Raw genomic sequence first — 11,498 nt, 5'->3', positions numbered from 1 at the left:
TTCTCTTCTTCTACTCTTCGTTCTAGAGAACGTTTACAAAATAATTCAACCCAGAATTAAATTGATTTTTATTAAATTAATTAAAATTTACCATTCAAAGTTCTCAATCATTTCTCTTTGTTGATTAATACTATGTTGTACTTTAACTCTCATATAGAATATTGGGCAGTCTTTGTTTGCACAGATAATTTCTCTGTGATGGGATTGCATACATTCTTGACATTGAGTCATAATACGATGATATGCATTTTCTGATTTTTGTACGTCAATCAACTTTCTAGCATAAATTTCTCCAGTTTTTTCATGACAATTCCTACAAATAGTACCTTCATTTTGTTTTAATACAGCATGACACTCAGCACATCGTTTTGTAACCTTTGCAAATTTCATAATTCCAGTATTTGCTGTTGGGGTGATATTTACAACAAACCTTGTGTGTTTTCCTTCAAAAATTTCACTAACCTTTTCTCCTAAAATAGGTTTGAAAATACGTGTTAATGGTTTTTTCAATTGATTCTCAATATAATAATCAAAATCAATTGGAATATTATTTTCTAATACATACAATGGGTCTTCAGCTTTTTCATAAGCTTTTGCATCTTTTGTTGATTTAATAATAACATACGGAATTCTATCTCCAGTATTAATTGTAGTTGTTTTATCTCTTTCTCTAATTCTTTTAACTAATTCTACATGAGCTTGTTTCCCCGCATAGTCTTCTTTACTTAATGTTTTTGATATAATTAGCATAGATAAATCTAACTTATTTTGTAATAAATCAGAAATCATATTTTTTACAAAACTAATAGCTCCTTCAACATCTGAATCTAATAGAATTTTATTTAATACATTTTCGATGACATATTTCACTAATAAACAATTATCTCTTCTTACAGTTTCAATTCCCTTCGTATCTACATGATCCCATTTATCTGCTCTATTGAAATATAACCCGGCATATCTCTTTTTACTAATTAATAAATACGGGAAGAAAACTTTTTCAAATTCAAGATTGATTGGTCGTGGAAATTTTGTTGTTACAAATACTGCAGCTTCTTTTCCTAATCTAATCGCTTCAGCTAAGTCAGATGTTCCAAATTTTACCATAACGGAATCTGTATCACCATAAACAACTTGTGCATCCCATGGAAATCCATTTTTCTTACTGTATTTTTCCTCTACAGTAGTTTTTGTTAATTCAATCATTGTTCTACCGTAGGAAGTTACACTTGATGCAATTTGCATACAAGGGAGTTTTCCAATTTGTGCACCAGTAAATCCATAAACTGAATTTGCACTAACTTTAAGTGCTAATTGTCTTCCATTTAACACAGTAATTTTAAAAGGGTCTGTAGCAGCTGCCATATCTTTTTTAGCTTGTTTTCTTGCTGCAAGTAAATTTTCTAGAATTTCTGGTAAAATTCCTTTTCTCTTACTTGACTTAACAAAAAGATCACCATTTGGTGATAATTCTACATCTTCTACATTAAGCTGTTTATCTTTTAATTTTTTCATAATTTGGTCATACAATTTTCTATCCTCTTCACTTTCAGATGTTTTCAGAAACTCTATTGATGGAACATCTTTCCTAGTTTTAATTCCATCAATTAAGGTGGAATAACATAAATTATGAGAAATCATAATAGAAGGATATAGTGAAGAGAAATCTAGTGTTGAAATTGGTACTTTATAAAACCCTTTAATTGGATTAATAACAGTAGCCCCAACATATTTATCTCCATTTGTTTTAGTTCTTTGGAAGAATGGAATAAATAAGTTCTTTGCATTAGCATGACGATACAATTGAGTTATAACTTTAACTTGTTGTCCTCGAGGAAGAAGGTATGACAATGGAATACCAGTGACTCTACACATTTCAAATCCATTTACTAATGACATTAATTTCTCTAACAATTTAATTGGTAAATACGTATCTTTTAAACAATAAACAGCAATTCTATTACGATCATCCATACTTCCTTCATGTAATGTAGTGATATCAGCATAATGTACTTCTTCTTTTTGATCACCAAGGAAATTACTTGATACAAAGTTTAATGTATAAGACCTTAATTTATAATCATGTTGAATAACTTGGAACATATCAAATGGAATTCTTCCTTCTAAATTTATTAATTCATTTGATTCTCTAACACCTACTGCCTTTGACTGGAATGTAGATTGTCTAATACTCACATGAGAACTTTTTAATTTTGAGAATGATGAGAAATCCTTAACTTTTAATACCTTTGCTCGTTCTAATAGATATTTAAAATCAAAGTTCATAATATTATACCCAGTAAATATATCAACGTCTATTGCATTAATAAAATCTGACCAACCTTTTAACAATTCTTCTTCTGTATCATAGTCATATATAATAGCTCCAGGAATTGGTGAACAACCTTTTAATACAAATACATTCTTTGTAACAACATCTGGTTTACCAAATTCAACAACATAATTAGCAATTTGAATAACTGGATCAAGTTCAGGAACTGGGAATGAACCTTTTCTTCCTGCACACTCAATATCAAAAGAAAGAATTCTTAATGGAGCAGTTTTAGTATATTCATTATCACATCCTAAATTTAATAAATCTTTTACATCTAAATGAATTTCATGTTGACATCTTGAAATTTTATTTGCTTCATCTTTTACTAAAACATATCTTTTTGCTGGAACTTTTACCCAACTACATCCAACTAAACCAGAATCTACCATAAATCTTAAAACAAACAATAAGTCTGCTTCATATGTCTGATATTGTCGATTATTAACACGTTGTGTTTCTTGAAGAATATGTCTTAACAATGGAACATATTTTGGAAGTCTTAAAGTTATTTTAATAAAGAAAACTTCTTTTTCGAAATTATAATTCATAAGAGAGTGATGGTTTTTAATATTCTCCATATGTAAAATGTATTGTTCAAAATCCCCTGTTGCTTTTACTTCAGAATGAAGTTGTTGATTACATTTCAATTTAAGTTCATCAAGTTCTTGTTGTGTATATTCTTTTTCTACAGAAATATAAAAATATGGTTTATATCCATGTACCATAGCTAAAACACTATCCCCTTCATTTGTAGTTCCATATAAATATAATACTGGTTCATTATATCCTTCACTCAATGGGTCTTCTTCTATTCGATATTCTTTTTCAACAATACGATTAATATAATCAATATCAAATTGTAGAAATTCAATATCATCTTTTTCTGGATCATATTCTCTTTGTGGGACTTTTTTAATTTCATCCAATCGTTTGTCATATCCAATCACCTTATCATTTCCTTTTGGATTAATTATTACTCTTTTCATTTTTTTAATCAGGGGTTTTCTTTTTTTAAGTTCTTTTTTGTTTCTTTTCTTTTTTTTTAAGTTAATTCTTCCTTTTTATTTCTTTTATTCTTATTTCTTTTTTACATTATAATTTTACTATTATCACTATTGTTCTTCTCATTATGTCCAACTTAAAAGAGCCAATCAGCCAATCTATTGATTGAGTTTATAAATTATTGTTGATATTAACTTTTCATTTATTGCACTTTATTTCTTTGATTCGATTTTCAATAAAAATAAATAATTCATAATCAATGAATTAAATAAAATAATAAATTGTAATTTAAGTTGTGTTTTAGCATTACTCCAAACAATTAAACAAAATAATATAATAAAGAAAAAACAAAAAACAAAATAATAAAAGAAATAAACAATTAACATCTTATTAATTAAACCAAAGAACCTTATTACTTCTTTTAAAGTTTAAGAAAATAATTTAAGACAGTGTGATATTGTTATAAACAAATTAAATAAAAATATTGTTTCATTATTTATATAAATCATTAGAAAAAAAAAATGAAAGAAATATTTTTTTAGTTTAATTCAAGAATATAGAATTATCAGATAATTTATTAAGTAAAATTATTACTCTTCCTATTAACTTATTTCACTTTTATTTAAATTACATTATTCTCTTATAGTTTGTTATATCAAAAATATGTAATAAAAAAATTACTTTTGTAATAGTTAAATTGTGTTATATTTTTAGTTCATATTTTTTGGAAAAACATTTTTTTTAAATTAAGAATTTCTATATTTATAATAAATATTTTAATTCTTTTTCTTTTCATTGAAAAGAAGTTCAAAAAAATAAAAAAAAAGGAACTAAAAATAATAAAAATGAAATTCTTATTCATTTGTTTAATTTATGTTTTAGTACAATCCCGATCCACCCCTGAAGAGATAGACCAATATAGAAATTCATCAAAACTTGTTGTTATTGAATATATGTCAGAAAAATGTCAATTTTGTCAATTAATTGATAAAGAAATGAATGAGACAATCTCTGAACTTTCAATGCTAAATAATATTAAAATATTCCAAATTGACTGTGACAAATACAAAAGTTATTGTGAACGAGATGGCGTTTCTGCATATCCTACTATTCTTCCAATTAGAAATAACTTTATGTACAATGAATTAAGAAGACCAAGAGAGGGTTGGAATTGGAAATTACAAATACTTGAAATTGCAAATGCTCCAATGCCAAAATATGTTGTTGGAAGAACTAAATTAAATAAAATAGCTATTCCAAAGCAACACCTAAATCATCCCTTTATGATGAATAAATAAATACTACTATTTGTCTTAATTACTTTAGGTTTATTATTTTTTCCTACTTAAAAATAAATGAATTATTAAAAAATAACTGCTTTTTAATAATCTGATGTGATTAAATCCTTTCAAAAATCATCCTAAACTATTCATTTCAATGTAAAAAGAGTAAATTATTCATTGAACCATTTAAATTTTTCTTCGGCCTCCTTTCTCATTACAGCAAGTTCTCCTGATTGGTTTAAATCAGAAACAGTTTTAATAAACTCAAGAACATTTCTATCAGCATAACTCATTGTATTAACTTCCAGTGATTCACTATAAATACAATGACCTCCTCTTTGGGTATAAGAAGAAATAACAAATGGACTAAATCCACAAAGAGCTTTAATTCTCAAATAAGAATAATCTTGGTCATTTAATACTGGGTCATCAAAAGAATTAATTGTATATGTTGGAATACGAGTACATGGTAAATTTTGGAACCATTGCTCTACATCCCAATAATATGCTTCAACACTCTTGTATCCAAACATTGGGGCAATTAATGTTTTCTCTAATTCTTTCATTGTTTTTGCATTATTTACTGCATTTAAATCATATAATGGGTGTCCATCTTTATCAGTAGCTTTCTCAAAAACTTCTTTATGACTAAAAAGAATTTCTTTAAACTCATCAATAAATGGTTTGGTATATAAATCAGGTGTTTCTACAGCAGAAATTCCCCAAACAGGACATACAGCACAAATCGAATTTACATTAAATTGTAATAAATCAGATGAATATTTATAGCTTAAACGAATTGCTTGTGATCCACCAAGAGAATATCCAACGATATTAATTTGTGCTTGTTCAAATTGTTTATGAATAATAGGAAGTGAATCATAAATGTCTTCACATGAAATGGCATTGTATAACTTTCCTGTTGTTACTTCAATTCCAGACAAACCTCTTTTAATGAAAACAATAGCACGGAAATTATTTCTACGTGCAAGCTCTACTGCTTTCTTAATATATAAACTCTTTTTGTCTCCAACAGCACCAGGAATAAAAACTATTATTGGTGCTGTTACTGGTAAATCGCTATCAAGAACGTCAAATCCACAAATACCTCCATCTTGACAATGTACAATAGTTCTACTATAAGAAAATGAAAATGTTGTATCAGTTTGAGATGTATATACTGTTAATAAGTGTCCTGAAAGTGGTTTTAATGGACATTGATAAGCAGAACTAAGTTGTGGTGTTAAAGAAAGAACCTTAGATGAAAAAGGTGATTGTTTCATATAATAAGTATGTGGATAATCATCAGTTTCTATAATAAATGAAATTAAATAAATAAACAATGGAAGAAGAATAAGAATTAGTGAATATGAATAATACCAACAATATAAGACAAATACAATATATGATGTGAATAAATAAAATGGTCGGTGATGTTTCATTGCTAATAGTAATGTTTGTGTATGTGCAACAAAAGAAGCAATATAAAATTGTAACAATAATTTTACATTCATTCTTCCTCTTCAACTGGACTTTAATTTTTTCAACTCTCTAAACAAACCCTTTTTTTTTCTTTTTTTTACTTCAATTCTACTTTTTTGTTATTTGTAATTGAAATAAATTTTTTATGTTCTAAAAATATAATTAACAAATATAGTAAAATCAATTTAATTTTGTGATTGCTCTATAACATCTTCTTTTTTATTATTTATTTCTTGAGTATGAACTTCTTTTTCATGAAAATGGTGTAATAATGCCTTGAATGCACCATCCAATGCGGCTGCTTCCCGTTCAGTCAACATAACTCTTCCAAGTAATTTTTTCATTGACTCAACAGCACCAACTTCCCTTTGTTCATTCATTACAGAATGTAAAATTTCTTTCCATTCTTCAAGTAACTCTCCTTTTTCTTTGGCAATAATTTCCTTGCACCCCTCAGGAACTAAGTCTCCACCATCTCTTAATCGCATGTGCATATAATTTAATGCGATACCAACTGCATGACTAAGATTTAATACTGGATAATGACTTCTAATATCAATTTTATTCAATAAATCACATGCATCACATTCTTCAGTGTTAAGTCCATTACTTTCATTTCCAAAAACTAAACCAACACACCCTTTCATTGTTGATAACATATCTCCAGCTTCTTGCATTGTCATTAAAATTCTTTTATTTTTTTGTCCAGAACTTTCCCTTGCAGTATATCCAACCAATAATGTACAGTCTTTTCTTACTTCTTCAAGGGATTTACATATTACAGCATTCTCTATATATCCATTTCCGTGTCGAGATACTTTAATAGATTCTTCTCCAATTTCACACAATGGATTGACAATATATAATTTATTAATTCCATAATTGGCACATAACCTTCCAACAGCCCCAATATTATCTTCGTGCATTGGTCTTACTAATATAACACTCATCTTAATATCACCAAAAGTCCTTTCATCTTGAACCTTCTCTTTTTCTGGTGTGATTTTCATTTCTCCAACTCTTAAAGTTATTCCGTTAACTTTTTTCATTTCATATTTTTCAATAGCTTTAGCACAACTTTGTTTATCTGTAAAAATTATATGTGCAAAAGTAATTCTTTTGTGAAAGATAGAGATAGACTCTATTGTTCCAAACTCACTAAATAATTCTCTCAAGTCTTGTTCAGTGAAATCATTTGTAAATCCTCCAACATAGATTTTCCCTTTTTCAATATTCATATGTAATGAGATTCTTTCTTTTATTTAAGTTATTTTTTAACTTTTCTTTTCAAATAACCCTATTTTCAGATTGTGTTTTTGTTGTTCATTTTTAACTTTTGGGATAAAATATTTCATTTTTGAATGAACTTCTCATTTTTCTTACAAAAAGACACATAATATCTATTAAACAAAAAAATAATAAAACAGAAAAAGAAATAAAAAAGAACGAATATCATTCAATTAATTCAAAAATAGATGTATGTTACTTCAAAGAATTAGGATTCCATAAATGAGACAAAGAAGATTCAATTTTTTGTTCTGTTTCAGCCAAACTTTCTTGTATAAATACAACATTTTCTTTTATTTGGTAAGCTTGTTTACTATTTTCATCAAGAGCTATTTTTGCTTGTTGTAAAGTAATATTATTTACTAAAGGAGTTACTTTATTACTTAATTCAGTAATTTGATCACTAAGACCATTAAATTCTTCCTCAAAACTAGAACAGATTTTAAATAATTTTTCTTTAATAGTTTTTTCATTTTGTCTACTACTTTCTTCAAGTAATTGTTTTTCTCTTAATATTTGCATTTGATTAATTGTTGTATCAAATACTTTATTTATTTTAGGTCTTATTTTATCTTCTACTTGTTTTAAAGAAAAACTTTTTAACCGTGTTTCTTGAATCATTTTATCTAAATCATTATTATACTTTATATCTTTTAACGACAATGCATTTTTTAAACGATCTGACTGTATTTTATTCTTTAAAAATTCCATCATACTTGAATCAACATTTACAAAAAGTGATGTATTTGATGTTTGAATTGTGTTATTCATTGTATTCATATTTATTGAATTAAATCCTCCATTATTATTATTTCCAAATCCATTACCAAATGGATTGCCTAACCCACTTCCTAATCCTCCATTATTCCCAAACCCTGTTGCAGTATTTGTCATACCAAATCCTCCACCAAATCCCATGTTATTATTTCCAAATCCACTACCAAGTCCTGTATTATTATTTCCAAATCCACTACCAAGTCCATTACCTAATGTTGAACCAAAACCACCAAGTCCAGTAGTATTTCCAAATGTACCTGACGTTGAACCAAATCCTGTGTTAGTAGTATTACCAAATCCAGTCGTTGTTGAACCAAACCCTGTATTACCAAATGTATTGTTATTACCAAAACCACTTGGTGTTGAACCAAATCCACCAGCAGTCTTAGTATTATTGTTATTACCAAAACCACCTATTGTTGAACTGAAACCACTACCAAAACCTGTATTATTACCACTACCAAAACCACCTGTAGTTGAACCAAAACCTGTATTATTATTACTACCAAAACCACCTGTTGTTAAACCAAAACCAGTGTTATTATTATTTCCAAAACTACCTGTAGTTGAACCAAAACTAGTGGTATTGGTATTTCCAAAACCATTTGTTGAACCAAAACCAGTACCAAACCCTCCTGTTGTATTATTTGTTTTACCGAATGTGTTATTGCTTAATCCACCAAAGCCAGTTGTTGTGAATGCCATTATTGAATAAGTTCAATCATTCACAGATCCCTTTTCTTTTACATTGTGAATTATTTTTCAATTTCTTTTTAAATAAAAATAATTTTGTTTTTTTGGATTATCTTAGTTTTGTGTTTTGAATTAATTAAAAAACATAAATTTGATTTAACACAATAAAAAAAATTGTGTTATTAAAAGGTGTTTTTATGTTCTTCAATCTGATTATCGCAAAAAAGTACTGGTATGAAATAGTTCATCGAAACGTCATTTTCCAAAATTCACAGGCACTTAATCTAATTCAAAGAATAACATTAAAACTTAAAATTTAAATTATAAAAAAATAATTTATACAAGTATTATAAAAATAGAAAAAAAGATAGCAAAACAATAATAAAAAATAAAATATCAATAGAAAAGTGACAGCCAAAGAGAAAGAACCAAGAGAAGAAGGTAAAAGAAAAAAATATGAAACAAATCTCATAGGCATCGATAGGAAAAAACAGGCAATTCTAATTGACATGGAAGCACAAGCAAAGCCTCGAAGAAAGTGTTGGATGTGTGTCTTTCCTGGATGTACTGAACCACCAAAGACAAGGTATAACTGTTATAGTCATGTTTGGGATGCACATTTACGACATTTAAATGGAGAAAAAGAAGCATATAAAAGAATTAAAGAAGAGGAAAGAAAAGATGCAATGAAATTATGTGAGATGTATGTAGTATATGTAGATGATTCAAGAGGAAAAAAAGGAGGAAATTCATTTGAGAAAAATATTCAGATAGAAAATGAAAGAGGAAGTTCAACAATGTTTGTTCGTCAATTATCTGAAACACCATTAATACCATCATTAACACATTCTATTAATAATCTTCAAACAATTCAAAATTATCAGCAAGTTCAACAAAATGTTAGATCTCCACTTGTTGTGAGTACTTCAAGTTCTACTTCTGCACAAATTAATTCTCCAATTAACTTACCTCAACAATTAACTCCTTCAACTATTCCAATTCAACAAATTGAACAAGCTAATACAACAATTGCACAAGGAGTTTCAAATGATAATTCTACATTAACTAATCCATTATGTCTAAATGGATTTATTGATTTTAAACAAGAAAGTGAAAATTCAAATGGATTTAATTCTCAAAATGATTTATTTACTTCACCTCAACAACCCCCAAATGAAATTCCATGGGATTATCTTCAATCTCCTTCTACTCCATTAACACCAACACAAATGAATGGAATAATAGAAAAAAATGAAGATTTTATTCGTATTGAAAGAATTAATGAAAATTTAAAAAGACTTCATGTTATGGGAGAAATCATGGCAGAAAATGGATTTTTACAACGATCTGATATTCGTGTAAAAGAAAATATTAAGCCATTAGTTGATTCATTAAATACAGTACTTCAACTAACTGGAACATCATTTAATTATATAGGAAAAAAAGAAGAAAAACTTGGGTTTATTGCACAAGAAGTTAAAAAAGTATGTCCTGAATTAGTTATTGAAGATGACAAAGGAGAACTTGCAGTAGATGTTATTGGAGTAATTCCGCATTTAGTAGAAGCATTAAAACAAATTTATGAAAATGCATCATCAGAGCAATTATCTTCAAATGAAAGATATAAAGAATTATCAGAAAGTACTCAACAAATGATTAAAATGGTTGAAGAATTTAGAAAAGAGATTCAAGAAAAAAATGATGAAGAAAAGGAAACAAGAAAAAATAAAATAGACAAAATGTTATTCTTTAATTTTTCATTTGGACCAGCTATAGCCACATTATTTGCATCTATTTTTTTAACTATCTTTAGTATATTTGTCATTTTTTCATTACCAGAATTTCCATTTATGTGGGGGTATTGTTGGTTTACAACAATATTATCATATTTATCATTATGGAATACTCGTAATGAATTAAAAGTCATGTGGAATGGAGGACCATTAATACTTTATTTTAAACATAATAATTTTATCTCTATATATTTATTTTTATTATTAGCAGCTATAGGAATTACAGTTAGTATGATTATGGGAACTATTGTATTGATTGTAATGGTTGTTTATGTTTCATTATTTGTTTTGATTGGAGGATTATTAATTATTATGAAAGGAATGTATCAGTTAGATTTTAAAGTGATAAGTTCGGTTTTAATAGTTTATTTAGTATCTGTTGTTATTGTTTCTTATTCTTTGTTTATTACTCAACCTGGTTATGACTGTTTTATCAATTCACCTTCTACTACAAATTTTGAATTACAACTTCAATTAAATACTCCAATTCAACGTCAAACATTCTCTCCTATTCCATGGAATTGTATGAAATATGAAGTTAAATCTAGTCAAAAACTTCCTGCTGGAATTAAAATTGGGTCAGTTAGAACAGACGTAGAAACAGTTCCTTATCTTTACGGTACGGTAACTGATTTTTTCCCAACTACAAAGGTAGAAATGTTTTTAGAATGTGCTTCATATGTTCGTTTACGGTGTGGTGTTATAACAATGAAAGTATGTGATGGAAGAGATAAGATTTCATGTGAGGATAACCAATGTAATTGGTGTGGAAATAGTTGTAAAGCAACGTGTTGATGTAATTTAAACTAATTTGATTTTTTTATAGAAATATCTTTTTTAATTTTA

General features: G+C 27.4%; 6 protein-coding genes across 6 annotated transcripts; 2 read left to right on the top strand and 4 right to left on the bottom strand.

Moving 5' to 3' along the window:
* Window positions 1-87: 87 nt before the first annotated feature.
* Window positions 88-3,321, bottom strand: ENU1_001200 (DNA polymerase delta catalytic subunit, putative; the record flags this gene model as incomplete). The annotated part of the gene is made up of 1 exon (XM_008856427.1): window positions 88-3,321. One exon carries the CDS (start codon window positions 3,319-3,321, stop codon window positions 88-90), a length of 3,234 nt encoding a protein of 1,077 aa, XP_008854649.1.
* An 861-nt stretch (window positions 3,322-4,182) lies between these two features.
* ENU1_001190 (thioredoxin, putative) lies at window positions 4,183-4,635 on the top strand (the record flags this gene model as incomplete). The annotated part of the gene is made up of 1 exon (XM_008856426.1): window positions 4,183-4,635. The coding sequence occupies one exon, from the start codon at window positions 4,183-4,185 to the stop codon at window positions 4,633-4,635; it is 453 nt and encodes a 150-aa protein (XP_008854648.1).
* Window positions 4,636-4,790: 155 nt separating this feature from the next.
* Window positions 4,791-6,134, bottom strand: ENU1_001180 (hypothetical protein; the record flags this gene model as incomplete). Its single annotated transcript, XM_008856425.1, has 1 exon — window positions 4,791-6,134. The coding sequence occupies one exon, from the start codon at window positions 6,132-6,134 to the stop codon at window positions 4,791-4,793; it is 1,344 nt and encodes a 447-aa protein (XP_008854647.1).
* A 153-nt stretch (window positions 6,135-6,287) lies between these two features.
* On the bottom strand, window positions 6,288-7,340 carry ENU1_001170 (RNA methyltransferase, TrmH family protein, putative; the record flags this gene model as incomplete). The annotated part of the gene is made up of 1 exon (XM_008856424.1): window positions 6,288-7,340. One exon carries the CDS (start codon window positions 7,338-7,340, stop codon window positions 6,288-6,290), a length of 1,053 nt encoding a protein of 350 aa, XP_008854646.1.
* A 244-nt stretch (window positions 7,341-7,584) lies between these two features.
* On the bottom strand, window positions 7,585-8,871 carry ENU1_001160 (hypothetical protein; the record flags this gene model as incomplete). The annotated part of the gene is made up of 2 exons (XM_008856423.1): window positions 7,585-8,636; window positions 8,727-8,871. The coding sequence occupies 2 exons, from the start codon at window positions 8,869-8,871 to the stop codon at window positions 7,585-7,587; spliced, it is 1,197 nt and encodes a 398-aa protein (XP_008854645.1).
* Window positions 8,872-9,368: 497 nt separating this feature from the next.
* Window positions 9,369-11,447, top strand: ENU1_001150 (hypothetical protein; the record flags this gene model as incomplete). Its single annotated transcript, XM_008856422.1, has 1 exon — window positions 9,369-11,447. The coding sequence occupies one exon, from the start codon at window positions 9,369-9,371 to the stop codon at window positions 11,445-11,447; it is 2,079 nt and encodes a 692-aa protein (XP_008854644.1).
* Between the last annotated feature and the right edge of the window lie 51 nt (window positions 11,448-11,498).

The sequence above is a fragment of the Entamoeba nuttalli genome, assembly GCF_000257125.1.
Source record: "Entamoeba nuttalli P19 unplaced genomic scaffold asmbl_1890, whole genome shotgun sequence".
In the NCBI taxonomy this organism is placed as follows: Eukaryota; Evosea; order Mastigamoebida; family Endamoebidae; genus Entamoeba; species Entamoeba nuttalli.
Note: the sequence above shows the minus strand (reverse complement) of the source record. Positions and strands in the feature narration are given on the sequence as shown.